Below are 18,854 nucleotides of genomic sequence, written 5' to 3' on the forward strand. Positions count from 1 at the left end.
ACAAATTTTATTAAAACGAAAACATTAAGAGGGGTTTTAATATAAAATTTCTATAACTTGTACTAACATTTATCTTTTAAGAACTACAAGTCTTTCTATCCATGGATCACTTTAACAGAATGTTAATAATGTTAATGCCATCTTGTTGATTTATTGTTATAATAAACAAATACAGTCCTTATGTACCGTATGTTGAATGTATATATCCATCTTGTGTCTTATCTTTCCATTCCAACAATAATTTTACAGAATATATATGTAATTTACAGAAAAATATGGCATATTTTATAGATGGTTTGGATTGCGATTACTTGCGATTAATTACGATTAATTAATTTTTAAGCTGTAATTCACTCGATTAAAAATTTTAATCGTTTGACAGCCCTAAAATATGTTAAATATAACTGAAAAATCTTAGACAGATAATAACATAAACAAATAAAAATGGAGCCTTCCTTCAGGTAAAACACTACTGCTTTTGTCCACAAACACAGCCAAATTCAACAAAAAATGAAAGCTGCTTTGGGCTGCTTTAAGACCACATAAATAAAACACAAATGAAAATTGGGGAGAAGGGGGTAAACCTCGGTTCACTACATTTCTCACAGTTGCATACGGGAGGACACTTCTAAGCAGCTTCTTCCTTGAGTTTTGCAGGTTAGCAAGTTCACACAGTTTAATGGTATGCCAACTCTGATGCAAGTTGGACTTTCATTAGCATTAGCAAATTAGTGGTGTGTTCCCCACCTCCACAACATTGACGTCTTTTTACAATACTTACAGTGGCTGCTGCTGGCCGAAAAAATACCTCTAATTAGAGATGTGCCGATCGATCGGGTCCGATCACGTCATTTTCAAAGTATTGGAATCGGCAAAAAAATATCGGCCATGCCTTTTTTTAAATATATATACAGTATATTTTTTAATTAAATCGTTTCCTAATTGTATTTAACGTTACAGAAATAATGTGTTACACTCATCCAGAGTCTTTAGTTTAGGCTTAAGGTATGGTTATCAAATTTATCCCGATAACGGCGGTAATTAATTTAAAAAAAAAAAAGTATCACATTAAAATATTTAACGCAATTAATGCATGCGCTGCACGACCCACTCACGCATTGTCGCGCCCAATCTGTAATGGCGCCGTTTTACCTATATAGAGAGATAAAAGGCAGCGTTAAATGAATAGAGTGAATTTTGGCAGCCTTTGGAGCCTTTTTTTAATTGGCTAAAGCCTTACAATCCCTCTCCCTACGATTAGAAATATCATGGGAAGCAATGTGGGGAAGCAAGATCGCAATTGATCTTTTTCTTAACACCTTATGTTAATTCCCAACGCAGAGAAGATATATCAATTGGTAGCACTACGCACAGTCATGGTTCCACTTCCCATCATGCAGTTGGGCATGGCTACAGTATCATTTACTGAAAGCTCAACAAATACACTAGATGGCAATATTTAGTCACAATATACAAAGTCACATTTATCCTTTAAGAATTACAAGTCTTTCTATCTGTGGATCCCTCTCACATAAAGAATGTTAATAATGTAAATGCCATCTTGAGGATTTATTGTCATAATAAAAAAATACAGTACATATGTTGAATGTATATATTCGTCCGAGTCTTATTCATTTTTCCTTAATGCATTGCCAAAATGTATATGATCGGGAAAAATTATCGGGAAAGATTGGAATTTAATCGGGAGCAAGAAAAAAGCAATCGGATCGGGAAATATCGGGATCGGCAGATACTCAAACTAAAACGATCGGAATCGGAACGGCAGCAAAAAAACATGATCGGAACAACCCTAAAAATTTGTGGTGTGTTCCCCACCTCCACAACATTGACATCTTTTTACATTACTTACAGTGGCTGCTGCTGGCCGAAAAAATACTTCTAATATCTATCCTGTTCGAAGGGGGTGGAGGAGACAGCATGTTGTTGACATGTTGTCTGTGTCAGCGCTGTGTGTGTGTGGGTTATTAGCCAATCAAATATGCGTTTAAAGGGGGAAAAATGGACCTGCACATTCAGCAGGTGAAAAAATGACTAAATTATACTAATCAGTATTATTGTCTGAAAGACTGAGACGAAAATTAAAAGGGCTGCCAAAACAACAATGCCAAATACACAGACGCGCATGTTCGCACGCTTTTTTTCTATTTTGGGGAGTTTGTGTTGCGCTGACAGGCTTTCAATGGAGGTTTTCTATCAGGAAAGCAGGCGGGGTTATGCTGTGTCGCACGTTGCTTTTCCCAGGGCGGAAAAATAAAAGCTCGCATTTGAATTCGTGTAGTGTCGTCGCTGAGGCAGGTGCCTAATTAAAGAAAATCTCTTTACATGCAGCCAGAGAGAGAGAGAGAAAGGGAGAGGGAGGTCATGGGTCTGCTCCATTATTCAAGCTAATTCTAATTGTGCGGTGGGTGTGCTAAATGTGAGGAGTGTGGTGAGAAGCCCTTCACTGGGGAAGGGGGGGCCTAGTTCTACTGTGTTTACAGATATGATTACAATGACCTTCAGACTGATTACATAGTGCCAACGTGAGGGCGTAAGATGGGCTGGCATACGACTAAAGTTGTTCAACGGGCAAAATAGACGCACAAATAGCATATTAGAATGTAGATTTTGTATTGCATTTAGTTAAAAGGCACATGTTGTAGGTTCACCATCATTATTGTTGATAAATATTTTCCTGACCTCATTTAACCTCATTGCAACATTTTATCTAGTGCTGCAACGATTGATCGATTAACTCGAGTACTCGATCAGAAAAAATATTCAAATTAAATTTTATTGCTTCGAGTATTCGTTTAATTAAAGTGGCGTTGTAATAGTGTATTTTGAAAGTAATTTTAGTAGTTTAGTTTTATTGATTAGGGTGGATACAATGCCCTCTGGTCTGCTTCATTTCACATGGCTGAATCCAACTTCTAAGTTTTTGTTTGCGCTAATGTTTTTTAATGCATTCGTAATTTCGTTTATAGATATATTTAGCCGTTTTTTTGTGGGAATATGTGTTTGAACCTTTTGTTAAGAGCATTGTAAAAAAAAAAAATTAAAAAAAGTTAGCATTTTATAGCATTTAAGCTAGCGGACCTTTGCTATGTAAGTTAGCCAGTTGTTCTTTTGTTGTACATAGATCATTAAAAAAAAAATTATACCGTTTGAGACTCAGCTCAGGTATTTTAATTTTTCATGTTCCTTATCCGATTACTCGATTATTCGAACAAACTAGTTCATCGATTAATCGACTACTAAAATAATCGATAGCTGCAGCCCTAATTTTATCCAATGGAAAATTTCAAAGTATAAGCCACAATATACACTTTTTTGTGCATTTTCTTTCTGACTGGCAGCGTTAGGGAAAAATAATTTGTTTTTACCAGCATCTACGATTAATAGGGTTGTTCCGATCATGTTTTTATGCTCCTGATCCGATCCCGATCGTTTTAGTTTAAGTACGATATTTCCCGATCCGATTGCTTTTTTTTTAGCTCCCGATTCAATTCCAATCATTCCCGATAATTTTTCCCAATCATATACATTTTGGCAATGCATTAAAAAAAAAATGAATAAAACTCGGACGAATATATACATTCAACATACAGTACATAGGTACTGTATTTGTTTATTATGACAATAAATCCTCAAGATGGCATTTACATTATTACCATTCTTTCTGTGAGAGGGATCCACGGATAAAAAGACCTGTAATTCTTACAGGATAAATGTGACTTTGTATATTGTGACTAAATATCACCATCTAGTGTATTTGTTGAGCTTTCAGTAAATGATACTGTAACCATTTAACTGTTCTGCCCAAATGCATGATGGGAAGTGCAACCATGACTGCGTAGTGGTACCAATTGATATATCTTCTCTGCGTTGGGAAATAACATAGGGTGTTAAGAAAAAAATCAACCACGACTGTTCTTCCCCACATTGCTTCCCACGATATTTCTCATCGTTGGGAGAGGGATTGTAAGGCTTTAGCCAATTATAAAAAGGCTCCAAAGGCTGCCAAAATTCACTCTACTCATTTTATGCTGCCTTTTAGCTCTATATACTGTATGGGTAAAACGGCGCCATTATAGATTGAACGCGACAATGCGTGAGTGGGTCGTGCAGCGCATGCGTTAATTGCGTTAAATATTGTAACGTGATAATTGTAAAAAATATTAATTCTCGCCGTTAACGCGATAAATTTGATAACCCTACCTTAAGCTTAAACTAAAGACTCTGGATGAGTGTAACACATTATGTCTGTAACATTAAATACAATTAGAAAACGATTTAATTAAAAATAGGGCTGTCAAAATTATCGCGTTAACGGGCGTTAATTAATTTTTTTAAATAATCACGTTAAAATATTTGACGCAATTAACGCAGATGACCCGCTCAGACAGATTTAAATGACAGTACAGTGAAACGCTCACTTGTTGTGTTTATGGAGTTTTGCCGCCCTCTGCTGGCGCTTGGGTGCGACTGATCTTAAAGGCTTCAGCGCCCATGAGCATTGTGTAAGTAATTATTGACATCAACAATGGCGGGCTACTAGTTTATTTTTTGATTGAAAATTTAACAAATTTTATTAAAACGAAAACATTAAGAGGGGTTTTAATATAAAATTTCTATAACTTGTACTAACATTTATCTTTTAAGAACTACAAGTCTTTCTATCCATGGATCACTTTAACAGAATGTTAATAATGTTAATGCCATCTTGTTGATTTATTGTTATAATAAACAAATACAGTCCTTATGTACCGTATGTTGAATGTATATATCCATCTTGTGTCTTATCTTTCCATTTCAACAATAATTTACAGAAAAATATGGCATATTTTATAGATGGTTTGAATTGCGATTAATTACGATTAATTAATTTTTAAACTGTAATTAACTCGATTAAAATTTTTAATCGTTTGACAGCCCTAATTAAAAAAAAATATATATATATATTTAAAAAAGGCATGTCCGATATTTTTTTTGCCGATTCCGATACTTTGAAATGACGTGATCGGACCCGATCGATCGGCATCTCTAATGATTAAAGTTAATTCTCATTATGATGTGATGCCACGTTTATTTGGGCAAATAAAATGAATGCGCATGAAATGAAATGCAATCCAATCCTGTTCATTTGAAATGTGCCTATTTAAATTGAGCATTGATTTTAGAATTCAATTCTTTATAAAAGGTTTACACATTTCCTAAATATTTAGTTCAGTTTAAATTTACTTGGATTTTTCTTAACAAATTTCATTGAAAAAGTCATGGTTATGATGGCGAGTTAACGCCTACAAAAAAGTTAGAACTCAAACTTGTATAAGTAAATGTTGTTCTTTTGATAACACATGTGACACCTGTTGCAGCGCTCGCTCTTCTCACCTCATTACGCTTCCATTTTTTCTTAGCATCCATACAAAGAGTAAAAATAACTCCATAAATGTACTCACTGAGTGAAAACAGCAGACACGTGATCCTCATAGTGGCTCCCATCCTATTTGCGTGTTCTTCTTCTCCCAGATGTAGCTATCATTCATCCAGCGGATGAGTTTTCAAGTGTCCTAAAACCGCGGCCGCGCTGTCCCGTCACGCCTTTCTCGTCCAATTTGAAGTAAATGATCTCGCCGCGCCGGCCCTTTGTGTTTTCTTGCTTAAAAGTGAACGCCAAGAATGCTTTTGTGCACGCTTGTGTCCCCGGCCTTCTTTGCGGAGTTGGGGATTTGGGGGCAGAGGGTGAGTTTTTCTGTGGTCTCCTTGGCTGCGCTCCCTCCCTCCCTCTCTCTTTCTCCTGCTCCTGGCTGGTACTGCGTTGGACCAGGCCCTCGCTCTAACACTAAAACGCTGCTCATTGCCATCCACGAACAACGCTTGCCTCCCTTATCAAGAGCGCGGGCCAATCCCGGAGCAGCATTTTGAATAACAAAGGAAACGGCGAGACAATCGGGCTCCCAAAATGGTGCTCGACATCAAGGACGAGGGGTGAAGCTGAGCGTTTGATCACAACAAAGTCAGCATTGTGTCAACTTGTCATCTTTTGACATTTGGATACAAACACGGCACGTAGTCTTAAAAACGTACCATCAGCATACATTGTCGGAAACCACCTAAAAAATACTTTACTGCCCTTGTGCCATTTTGACGCGTTGTAGGCCTCAGAGTTCATCAAAATGGAGGCAAACGCAACAGCTTATATTGTTGAAATGTCAATCTTTGAAGCTTTTTTTCTTCTTTCCTACCCCCATTATGAAATAACTGATGCAGTGGCAGGAAACGGCCAGGAAGACTTCCACACCCCTGATCTTATCCAAGCCATTTCTCTCCCCAGACGTCAACACGAACATGAAACAGACCCGGGCTGCACATTCATAGGAGGAAAAGTTCTGAGTTACATCCAGTAAAGGTCGACTGATATATCGGCCGATGTACAGTCGGGCAAATAAGTATTTAGTCAACCACTAATTGTGCAAGTTCTCCACTTGAAAATATTAGAGAGGCCTGTAATTGTCAACATGGGTAAACCTCAACAATGAGAGACAGAATGTGGAAAAAAAAAAAAAAAAGAAAATCACATTGTTTGATTTTTAAAGAATTTATTTGCAAGTCATGGTGGAAAATAAGTACTTGATCAATACCAAAAGTTCATCTCAATACTTTGTTATGTACCCTTTGTTGGCAATAACGGAGGCCAAACGTTTTCTATAACTTTTCACACACTGTTGCTGGTATTTTGGCCCATTCCTCCATGCAGATTTCCTCTAGAGCAGTGATGTTTTGGGTACTGTCGTTGGGCAACACGGACTTTAAACTCCCTCCGCAGATTTTCTATGGGGTTGAGATCTGGAGACTGTCTAGGCCAGTGTTTTTCAACCTTTTTTGACTCACGGCACGTTTTTACATTGGAAAAAATCTCGCGGCACACCACAAACCAAAAATGTTCCAAAAATATTTTCTGTACAGTATATTCAATTATAAAATAATTTCTCAGTATGTATACTTACACAGTGTGAAACTTGAGCTTGTTTAGATGAACACAAAGTCGATATCCTTATTCTTCAACAGCTCTCAGTCTTTGTTTTTATTTTGTTTTTTTTATAGCAGTCAGGCTTGAAAAAGCTCAGAATTATCAGACAGGGGGACTTTAGCAATGTCTTTAACCACATCAGGGCCGAGCATCTCGCAGACAATGGCTTTGTAGGCAGGTAGTATTAATGTCTCTGTCATGGTGTCGGACTTTTTGGATTTAGCAACAAGGTAACTAGCTTTGAGGGCGTTCTCATTTTCCTTTTTTTTTTAGTTTTATATTACAAAAAAAAAAAGTTGCCTGTTCCTCTGTTTTCACAAAGGCGAACAAAATAGTCCATCGGCTTGTTTTGAAGCGACGGGCGTTTCGTTTGGAGATGACGTTTAAACTTGCTTGGCACCATAGCGCTCTGCTGCTCGTGTCGCGTTCAAGAACTGCTCGGATTTTTAACCATTAGCCTCTTCTCAACAATGTGATGTAATTAGGGCGGTCAAACGATTAAAAATTTTAATCGAGTTAATTACAGCTTAAAAATTAATTAATCGCAATTAATCGCAATTCAAACCATCTATAAAATATGCCATATTTTTCTGTAAATTATATATATATTCTGTAAAATAAATTGTTGGAATGGAAAGATAAGACACGAGACGGATATATACATTCAACATACGGTACATAAGGACTGTAGTGGGCATTTCACTCTACTGTCATTTAAATCTGTCTATGCTGTCCTCACCCCGAAGCGTCTACTTTTTCCAAAGGTAGACAGCTAGTGAATGACGCCTTAATAATCAGACTTCTTCCTTTTTCATCTGATTTTTTAATAAAACGGCCTCAAGCCATTGTCCTCTTTAGACCGTCCTAAAACTACAAAAAAAAAAAGTACACAAGCATTGCATTAGCAACGTTAGCTTAGCATGCTATACAGGTTAACTAAACATAAACAAAAAGCGTCTCATAAAAAAAAAAAGCGTCTCATAAAAATTTTTTTAAAAAAACATTTTGCTTATTAATATAATATGTACATTCTTTACAACAACCATACTTACGGACAAATCTTGTCCAAGGATCATATAAGCACAACAGAGACGTCGTGCAGCCATATTGAACTGGCAAGAAAACAATAAACCATGTCGCAAAGCGACCACAAGAGTTCGCTGTTAGACAGCACAAAAAGCCTTGCTGTAAAACTTACCAAAAGGCAGAATACTGTCTGAGCGGGACATGTGCGTTAATTGCGTCAAATATTTTAACGTGATTAATTTAAAAAATTAATTACCGCGCGTTAACGCGATAATTTTGACAGCCCTAGTTGTAATATAACACAGGGGGAGGATTGACAGTTGTCACATATGGATAAAATAGAAACAACACTTTCGAGTATATCGACACATGACGAGTCTAACCAAATAATGTGCAGTAGACGTGTTGGGGTCCACATTGTCGCGGACAGCAAGGTCGTTGATGGCTAGAAATCCAAGCAGTTTTTGAACGTGACACGAGCAAACTTCGCTCACCTGCACACAACCGAGAACTTTCTACCTACTCCCGGTGTAGGCTCACTATCCTCTTCCTACTGCAGCTCCGCCCGACGACGTAAAAAAAATATTGTAATAGCCCCGAATGGAGAAATAGAAAGGAGAGGAGTCGGTGATGACTTCCTGCTACGTCAAGGGCCTGCATAGTTACGGACATTACAATACATATACATAAATGCGACATAAGATAATTTCTCGCTGCACACCTGACGATCTTTCACGGCACACTAGTGTGCCACGGCACACCGGTTGAAAAACACTGGCTAGGCCACGCCAGGACCGTGAAATGCTTCTCACGAAGCCACTCCTTTGTTGCCTTGGCTGTGTGTTTGGGATCATTGTCATGCTGAAAGACCCAGCCACGTCTCATCTTCAATGCCCATGCTGATGGAAGGAGATTTTCACTCAAAATCTTTCGATACATGGCCCCATTCATTCTTTCCTTTACACAGATCAGTCGTCCTTGTCCCTTTGCAGAAAAACAGCCCCAAAGCATGATTTTTCCAACCCCATGCTTCACAGTGGGTATGGTGTTCTTCGGATGCAATTCAGTATTCTTTCTCCTCCAAACAAACATCCAAAAAGTTCTATTTTGGTTTCATCTGACCATAACACATTCTCCCAGTCCTCTTCTGGATCATCCAAATGCTCTGTAGCGAACCGCAGATGGGCCTGGACGTGTACTTTCTTCAGCAGGGGGACACGTCTGGCAGTGCAGGATTTGAGTCCCTGGCGGCGCATTGTGTTACTGATACCCCTTTCCCACTGGCCAAAAAACCTGTGTCAACCCACTAACAATCGGCTTTTGGTGGCAGTGGGCAAGGTGCCTCGACCCACCTCGACCCGTGTCTATCAACCCGCCAAGCGACCCGCGTTAAAATCAGCTCGGCTCTGATCGTCATGCAGTATGAAAGCAAAACCCCGGGTCAACAGTCAGCAGTCACCTCTTACGTGATACGTCATAACAACATGCCAGTCACCTCCCATTAAACACGCCCCACAACCGTAGTTACGTCGATGCTAACAACAAAGCTAGTAGAAGAAGAAGAACTCACGTTGCCTCAGCACAAGCAGAGTGTTGATCCTTTGCCGCATTTTGACCATTTTGAGGGGAATAAAAAGCATGAAAACAGAACACAAACGGAAAGGAGGCTTCCATAATGCTCTGCATTGTTTACTTCCTTGAACCGAATGAATTCGGTCGCACTTGTCGACGTTGATCTTAGCGTGGTGACGTCACGTAACCTTACGCACGGCGAGGAGTGGTGGGGTGTTAGACGGGTGGAAAAAAAGAAAAAAGACACGGCTTTTTTTTTGTCAATGGGAAACGTGCCAAATGCCAATTGCTAGTTGGTTGCATCGGCTTGGAAAAAACGCGTGTTGACCCACTAGTTTCAGTGGGAAAGGGGCATGATAGTAGCCTTTGTTACTGTGGTCCCAGCTTTCTGTAGGTCATTCACTAGGTCGCCCCGTGTGGTTCTGGGATTTTTGCTCACCGTTCTTATCATTTTGACGCCACGGGGTGAGATCTTGCATGGAGCCCCAGATCGAGGGAGATTATCAGTGGTCTTGTATGCCTTCCGTTTTCTAATAATTGCTCCTACATTTGATTTCTTTACACCAAGCGTTTTACCTATTGCAGATTCAGTCTTCCCAGCCTGGTGCAGGTCTACAATTTTGTCTCTGGTGTCCTTCAACAGCTCTTTGGTCTTGGCCATAGTGGAGTTTGGAGTGTGACTGGACAGGTGTCTTGTATACCGATAATGAGTTAAAACAGGTGCCATTAATACAGGTAACGAGTGGCGCCTCGTTAGAAGAAGTTAGACCTCTTTGACAGCCGAAATCTTGCTTGTTTGTAGGTGACCAAATACTTATTATCCACTCTAATTTGGAAATAAATTCTTTAAAAATCAAACAATGTGATTTTCTGTTTTTTTTCCACATTCTGTCTGTCATGGTTGAGGTTTACCCATGTTGACAATTACAGGCCTCTCTAATCTTTTCAAGTAGGAGAACTTGTACAATTGGTGGTTGACTAAACACTTATTTGCCCCACTGTACATGTAATGAAGATGTCTAAGATGTCTAAGCGCAGTAAATGAACTACTAAGTAAAACAAGAAGGCAGAATTAAAATATGAGCCGGATTAGGAGGCTACCGCCCTGTGATTGGTACCGTTTCGCAACTTTGCGATAGAGCCGCTGAGGAGCACCAGACCTTAGGGGATTGGGGGGGTTGTAGATATGGAGGAGGTTCTGAAGATGTACCACAAGGTGCTCAAAAGAGTGAATTTGTGCGCCGCATTCCTAACATGCCTGTGACATTGTAGTAGGTGAATGAGTTGTGGCGCAGGGGTTCCAGCGTGCTTTTTCCCCGAGATTCGCTGGCCCGCAATGACAAAAAAGTTGGACGGGACGGAGCGGCTGAGCTCACGAGTGAGGAATTCAGACGTGAGAGGGCAGGGCACGATGCCACTAGTTTGTGCGTACAAATCCCTGGTGATTAAGGAACGCTCGCCACTCCTATCCAAAGCGGAAAGGACGAATTTTCTTCATCAATTTGTAGTTGTAAGTTGATTGACAGGGGAGCAGGATTTGGCTGTGAAAAAATGGGTCTGAGTCATGACTAAAAAGAGAAACAAGGCTCACTTTCTCAGGAAATGATGTAGCGCATCCTTCCTTGGCTCCCTTCCTCTGTTTGTCATCTCGTCAGTCAAACCAATCTTTACTCTTGCTTTCAGATGCAAAATAGTATTTTCCCAGTCTCTAGATGTGTTTCCTTTCCTCTTTGAAATATTTGGCTTAAACTCAAGGTAATTTTTTTGACAGAAGGCGGGTGTTACAAATATTTAATCAGCGTTTGCTTGTCTAACACTTGCTGTGGCGTGCGGTGTGGGAGGATGCGCCACGTCATGATGGGACGCAGACCACTCCTCACCTTGTTATCGGAGGCCTGGTACCAAGTGGAGCGGCATCTGGAGCATTAAGGAGTGTTCACAAGAGGGCGAAAAGGTTGTGTCAGGGAGTTCTGGGTTGAAACAGATGCCTCTTCTGCTTCACTGTCAGTCCTTGTTTTTGGTTGTCGTGCTTTCTCCTTCAAGAGGAGATAGAGTTGCAGGTCAAAGTGAGGAAAGGATAACATTCCCCAGATAGGAGACAACGGTGACAGAGATAACTGTTGGCAAGATCCACAACAGACTGTTTTGCCTATGAATACCATATTGTTTTCAGTAGATCGATCAGGATCACGTCATTTTCAAAGTATCGGAATCGGCAAAAAAATATCGACCATGCCTTTTTTTTTATTTTTTTATTTATTTTTTAATTAAGTCGTTTTCTAATTGTATTTAACGTTACAGACATAATATGTTAAACTCATCCAGAGTCTTTAGTTTAGGCTTAAGGTAGGGTTATCAAATTAATCCCGATAACGGCGGTAATTAATTTATTTAAAAATGTATCACGTTAAAATATTTAACGAAATTAATGCATGCGCTGCACGATCCACTCACGCATTGTCGCGCTCAATCTGTAATGACGCCGTTTTACCTATATAGAGAGATAAAAGGCAGCGTAAAATGAGTAGAGTGAATTTTGGCAGCCTTTGGAGCCTTTTTTTAATTGGCTAAAGCCTTACAATCCCTCTCCCTACGATTAGAAATATCATGGGAAGCAATGTGGGGAAGCAAGGTAGTAACTGATCTAGGGCTGCAGCTATCGAATATTTTAGTAATCGAGTCATCGACTGAAAATTCTATCGATTAATCGAGTAATCGGATAAAACAAATATATTCTTAGGGTGAAGAGCGATTATAAATATACATGAGAAAACAAGACATTTCATCTAATCTTGAACCATTTTCAGTCAATCAATGTCTTTATTTTCGATGTATATTGTTGAAAACAGCCAACAATTGCATCTCAGATGTAACTAGAATTTTAAAAAAAAGACAAATTCACTGCTTTCACTCAAAAAACCTTTAGATCTTATTTAAAGAAAAAAATATATATATGTATATATATATATATATATACACACACACACAGTGGGGAGAACAAGTATTTGATACACTGCCAATGGGAAAACCCATAGGCAGTGTATCAAATACTTGTTCTCCCCACTGTATATATATACCTAAAAATGCCATTACGCTTGATAACACACATTACTTAAAAGTTACTGGTAGGTGTTTTTCCCACGTGTTTCGATTGAATTTCTATTTGTGTCAAGCCATTTTTAAGTTCTAGTTAAGTTTTACGCTACTCTAAACTGTAAGTTCTGATAGGATTTTGAGTTTTTGCAGTGTTCAAAATAAATGTATGATACAGGCTGTATTGGAGCACATTAGGGACCAGTGCTACTTGGTGTTTTATCCAGCAATGACTACTAAGCTAAAATTGATAGTTAGCATTATTGAGTTTTTATTTTACACCCTCATCACTCCACAAAGCTATGTTATGTTAAAGCATGTATGTAAGACACATTAGCCATGCATCGAAAGTGGTCATAATTAATAGAAACCTAGCCCTCCGCAGGGCTAACGTTACGTGACCTAGTGACTCAGACAGTAACTTTAATCTTATTTATTAGCGCTCTTTATTAGCGCTTAGCGCTCTACTGCTTTAAGATGGCGGCTGTTTATTAATGCTGCCCAGACGCGGCCGAGTCTGTCATTTCGCATCTAGTTCAACATACATGTGATCTCTATGAGACTCATCAGATGCTACCTGCTAGCTACCAACTTAACATCATGCGGGCTAGTTTTTAGCAACGTCAGCGTAGTTTGGAGCGGCTGTCGGCTGCGGAAATTTTTTTTATATTTTTTTATTGCTTCTTCCTCTACGCACGTGACGTCAGCGCGTTGTCCCGTATTAAAAGTAGTCGGAGCGAAACGTGATGCGTAGAGCTGTCAAAATAAACGATTACTCGAGGTGAATAAAATTACCGGATCAGTTTTTAAACTCGAGTTACTCGAGTTGCTCGAGTATTCGTTTCAGCTCTAAACTGATCTTTTTCTTAACACCCTATGTTATTTCCCAACGCAGAGAAGATATATCAATTGGTAGCACTACGCACATTCATGGTTGCGCTTCCCATCATGCTTTTGGGCATGGCTACAGTATCATTTACTGAAAGCTCAACAAATACACTAGATGGCAATATTGAGTCACAATATACAAAGTCACAAGTCTTTCTATCCGTGGATCCCTCTCACAGAAAGAATGTTAATAATGTAAATGCCATCTTGAAGATTTATTGTCATAATAAACAAATACAGTACTTATGTACTGTATGTTCGATGTATATATTCGTCAGAGTTTTATTCATGTTTTTCTTAAAGCATTGCCAAAATGTATATGATCAGGAAAAATTATCGGGAATGATTAGAATTGGAAAAAAAAAAGCAATTGGATCGGGAAATATCGGGATCGGCAGATACTCAAACTAAAACGATCGGGATCGGATCGGGAGCAAAAAAACATGATCGGAACAACCCTAGTTTTCAAGAATATGCATTTTGACTAGGGCTGTCAAACGATTAAAATTTTTAATCGAGTTAATTACATCACAATTAAAACCATCTCTAAAATATGCCATATTTTTCTGTAAATTATTGGTGGAATGGTACGATAAGACACAAGACAGATATATACATTCAACATACGGTACATAAGTACTGTATTTGTTTATTATAACAATAAATCAACAAGATAGCATTAACATTATTAACATTCTCTTAAAGTGATCCATGGATAGAAAGATTTGTAGTTCTTAAAAGATAAATGTTTGTACAAGGTATAGAAATTTTATATTAAAACCCCTCTTAATGTTTTCGTTTTATTAAAATTTGTAAAATTTTCAGTCAAAAAATAAACTAGTCGCTCGCCATTGTTGATGTCAATAATTACACCATGCTCACTCATGGTACTAACCCATAAAATCAGTTGGACCGAAGCGCCAGCAGAGGGCACCAAACACCAAAAAACAAATAACAAGCGGACATTACACTGTACTGTCATTTTAATCTGTTTGAGCGGGGCATGTGCGTTAATTGCGTCAAATATTTTAACTAGGGCTGTCAAAATTATCACGTTAACGGGTGGTAATTAATTTTTTAAATTAATCACGTTAAAATATTTGACGCAATTAACGCACAACTGCCCCGCTCAAACAGATTAAAATGACAGCACAGTGAAATGTGTACTAGTGTTTTTCTGAGTTTTGGCGCCCTCTGCTGGCGCTTGGGCGCGACTGATTTTATAGTCTTCAGCACCCATGAGCATTGTGTAAGTAATTATTGACATCAACAATGGCGGGCTACTAGTTTATTTTTTGATTGAAAATTTTACAAATGTTATTAAAACGAAAACATGAAGAGGGGTTTTAATATAAAATTTCTATAACTTGTACTAACATTTATCTTTTAAGAACTACAAGTCTTTCAATCCATGGATCGCTTTAACAGAATGTTAATAATGGTAATGCCATCTTGTTGATTTATTGTTATAATAAAGAAATACAGTACTTATGTACCGTATGTTGAATGGATATATCCATCTTGTGTCTTATCTTTCCATTCCAACAATAATTTACAGAAAAATATGGCATATTTTATAGATGGTTTGAATTGCGATTAATTACGATTAATTAATTTTTAAGCTGTAATTAACTCGATTAAAAATTTTAATCGTTTGACACCCCTTATTTCAACGTGATTAATTTTAAAAATTAATTACCGCCCATTAACACGATAATTTTGACAGCCCTAATTTTAACTCATTACGAATGATCCCTCCCACTTCCCCAGTCAAAATGGATTGGAGGTTGTTTATGAATTACGGTTTAAAAGCATACGAAAACTACTTTTACATATACCGCGTAGCAGAAGATGACTGCCCCAACATTTGACGTCACCAAAAACAATTGTTAAATTTGTGAGCTATTATCATCAGTCAGTGCTTCACTGCATTTTGTGCTTATTAAAAAATATATGTACAACAAACTCAGATAAAAAGCTTGAAAAAAATAATGGTTATTTCTATATTATTATACATGACGAATAGTTGGGGGTGCTGCTGGCTCCGGTGGCCCGAGCCCTTGCTCGTTGGGGTAAGGGGAGCTGGTTGGGGGCCCCCTACTGATTGGGGGCCTAAGGCGATCGCCTACTTCGCCTGAATAGTAGATCCGCATATGGCTCCAAGAATGATCTTGCCACTGCAAGCAAAGAGAGGTGGCACCAAATTGATGAAGAATGCTCATCAAGTCCACGCCTCAGAGACTGCAAGCTCTCATAAAAGCCAGAGGTGGTGCAACTAAATATTAGAGATGTGTTTTGATTGTTATTTCTTTGTTTCTCATGATTCCATATATTTTTCCTCAAAATGGAGTGATTCTATATTTATTCCACTGCACTTGCTCTATAAAATTAACATTTACTGACCACTACAATGTTTTCTATTCATTTCTTTTAGTGTTTCTGAATGCTAAATAGTTGCACTTTTGAAGTCATTCATTATTTTTTCAAGCTTTTTATCAGAGTTTGTTCTACATAATAAAATGTCTTCGTGAGTGCTCGTCCGAGACTGGTGATTCCATACTTTTTGCTAGGGGTTGTATATGAACTCATCAGCTGCCATTGATGGCTATTCACTTCCTATCTATTTTTACTCCTGTGATTGCTCATCATTGTCAACGAACGAGTTTTAAAAAGGGTTTATGTGAGACGTTCTGGCAATGGCCGTGCGAGGAGACACCGGAGTGGGTGGCGTATACCGCACGCGGGTGCGGCTCAGGAAGCGGCAAACAGAGGCTTCCCGAGGAAAAAGTCCAAGGGCGGTTCCTGTGGTTCTATTGGAGGAAGTGTGCTTGCAGCCTAAGGGCAATGAGGAGGGAGCACAAAAAGGAATTTGGACAAATATTTAAGTGACTTCAAGTACTTACGAGGGGAGGGCATCAAGAGGAATGAAGTTCTTTGCGTTTACTTGTTAATGTCATGTTAAATTTTGTTGACAAATCAATATTCAAAATAACTGATTGAATATTATAGCAAAGGGAAAAAAAGGATGAGGATTCAATGGGAAAATAACTGTCAATAGAATTTGAATTTAAAGGTTGAATCTTAGAATGTAGGTTTTAGTTGAGCTTAGTAGGCCCATAGACTTAAAAATATATTGACAGGGTGCAGGGCCGATCCGTAGGGTGCCTACTTTTGCTGCTACCGACCTAAAACCAAAACAGGCACCTACCTTAGCCATATATGAGTCTCCATTAGCAACGGCATTAAAACATTCAGTCGTTCCCTTCTAAAATCCCAATTATTTTTTATATAAGAACACTTAAAATGGCAATAAAATTCTCAGACTTTACACTAGATACACAAAAATGCAGAGATAATCACCTATATTTTCAGGATCAATAGCAGTGTTTAACATATCATATACGTTTTTGCCCAAAATAGCAACTTACATTTTTTTCAACAGCTAATAAATCACTCAATTTTCACATCATAAACTTAATACTTGAGGCAAAACATGCAGAATCAATTATAAATAATTTATAAATAGATTATAAATAAATTCTATATGCAATTACAACTTATTATAAAATAGAATAACCCTTTATTGTCATTATACAGTTGTATAGTTAGCTATATAATTGTAGTGAACGAGGCTAGCGGCCGCCTGATGTAAACGGCGCTTTTCTGGTGAAAATTCTTGTGAATAAATGTTTAAATCCTCTAATTCTTCATAAATATGGACGTAAAACAGTCTCGATTCTTGGTTAAAAGCAAAGAAACCATGCAGTTAGCATTTATTTTTCGTAAATATGTCGAAGTACAATGCTACTCTGTTAGCGAATGAGGCTAGCGGCCGCCTGATGTAAACAGAGCTTTTCTGGTGAAAATTCTTGTGTGTAAATGCTTAAATCCCCGAATTCTTCATAAATATGGATGTAAAACAATCTTGATTCCTGGTTAAAAGCAAAGTAACCGTGCAGTAAGCGTTTATTTTACGTAAATATGACAAACTATGACGCCAATGCGGTAGCGGCTGATTTCTCCCATTGATTTTTTTTCACGTTTAAAAAATATAATTACCTTGAATCCTCGAACAAATCACTCCTGAGACAATCCTTCCTATTTGTATGCGGTACAGCTTTCGTAATTCTTCAAAAATCCAAGCTTAAATCCGGCTCGGACATGAGCGTGTGCTGTCTTCAAATGACTATTACTTAATGGCGCTCAGCCCCCTAAGGTAAGGCGTGACGCAAAGAATGACAAAGTGTCAGGTCAATAGAGTTTTGAAGTGTATGGTAGGCCCTAAACCTTTAATGAAACCTACGAAGATCCTAAATGGATCTCAACAGAAATAAAATAAATTTAAACTATCTGGTGCGCACCAGCGCAAGAAATTTTTAGGCCACAAAACTGCAGGCGCGCATCGGACAACATCAATTTTGGCGTGCTAAAAATGATAATACAATATTCAGTTGAGTTTAAGTATAAGTATCTTGGATGTCCCTTTTGTGGCTCCGTAAAAACCCTCTGCGTCACAAAAATAGGTGGCTGCAACTTCCAATATGTACACAAGGTGGAAGTGTTTTTCACTTTAAATGTCAAATCCTCAAGTTGAATTCTGATTTTTTTTTTTTTTACAGGTGGAAAGACCAGAGTATCATGCTGAGGTAAAAAGTTATTTACCATGTTTTTTTGGTACTCAAGACCAGTGGTCCCCAACCAGCGGGCCGGGGACCGGAACTGGTCCGTGGCGCATATGCTACCGGGCCGCACAGGAATAATAGCATATTGGCCCGAATATAAGACGGTGTTTTTTGCATTGAAATAAGACTGAAAAAGAGGGGGTCGTCTTACAGTGGAGCAAATAAGTATTTAGTTAACCACAGATTGTGCAAGTTCTTCTTCTTGAAAAGATTAGAGAGGCCTGTAATTGTCAACATGGGTAAACCTCAACCATGACAGACAGAATGTGGGAAAAAAAACAGAAAATCACATTGTTTGATTTTTAAAGAATTTCCAAATTAGAGTGAAAAATAAGTATTTGGTCACCTACAAACAAGCAAGATTTCTGGCTGTCAAAGCGGTGTAACTTCTTCTAACGAGGCTCCGCTCGTTACCTCTATAGAGGTTGTGGACACCTGTCCACAACCTCAGTCAGTCACACTCTAAACTCCACTATGGCCAAGACCAAAGAGCTGTCGAAGGACACCAGAGACAAAATTGTAGACCTGTACCAGGCTGGGAAGACGGAATCTGCAATAGG

At 38.4% G+C, this 18,854-nt stretch overlaps 1 protein-coding gene and 1 long non-coding RNA gene across 2 annotated transcripts in view; one reads left to right on the plus strand and one right to left on the minus strand.

Annotated features, from left to right (window-relative positions):
- podxl (podocalyxin-like) overlaps positions 1-5,872 on the minus strand; it is a 29,782-nt gene extending 23,910 nt beyond the window's left edge. Inside the window, exon 1 of the mRNA XM_057855280.1 lies at positions 5,463-5,872. Coding sequence (XP_057711263.1) covers positions 5,463-5,505 — 43 coding nt within the window. The 5' untranslated portion in view covers positions 5,506-5,872. The remainder of the gene's footprint in view (positions 1-5,462) is intronic.
- The window catches only part of LOC130928587 (uncharacterized), a 31,904-nt gene that overhangs the window by 3,167 nt on the left and 9,883 nt on the right, over positions 1-18,854 (plus strand). Inside the window, exon 2 of the long non-coding RNA XR_009066719.1 lies at positions 18,232-18,258. This is a non-coding gene — a long non-coding RNA (uncharacterized LOC130928587). The remainder of the gene's footprint in view (positions 1-18,231; positions 18,259-18,854) is intronic.

Source organism: Corythoichthys intestinalis, chromosome 13, assembly GCF_030265065.1.
Source record: "Corythoichthys intestinalis isolate RoL2023-P3 chromosome 13, ASM3026506v1, whole genome shotgun sequence".
In the NCBI taxonomy this organism is placed as follows: Eukaryota; Metazoa; Chordata; class Actinopteri; order Syngnathiformes; family Syngnathidae; genus Corythoichthys; species Corythoichthys intestinalis.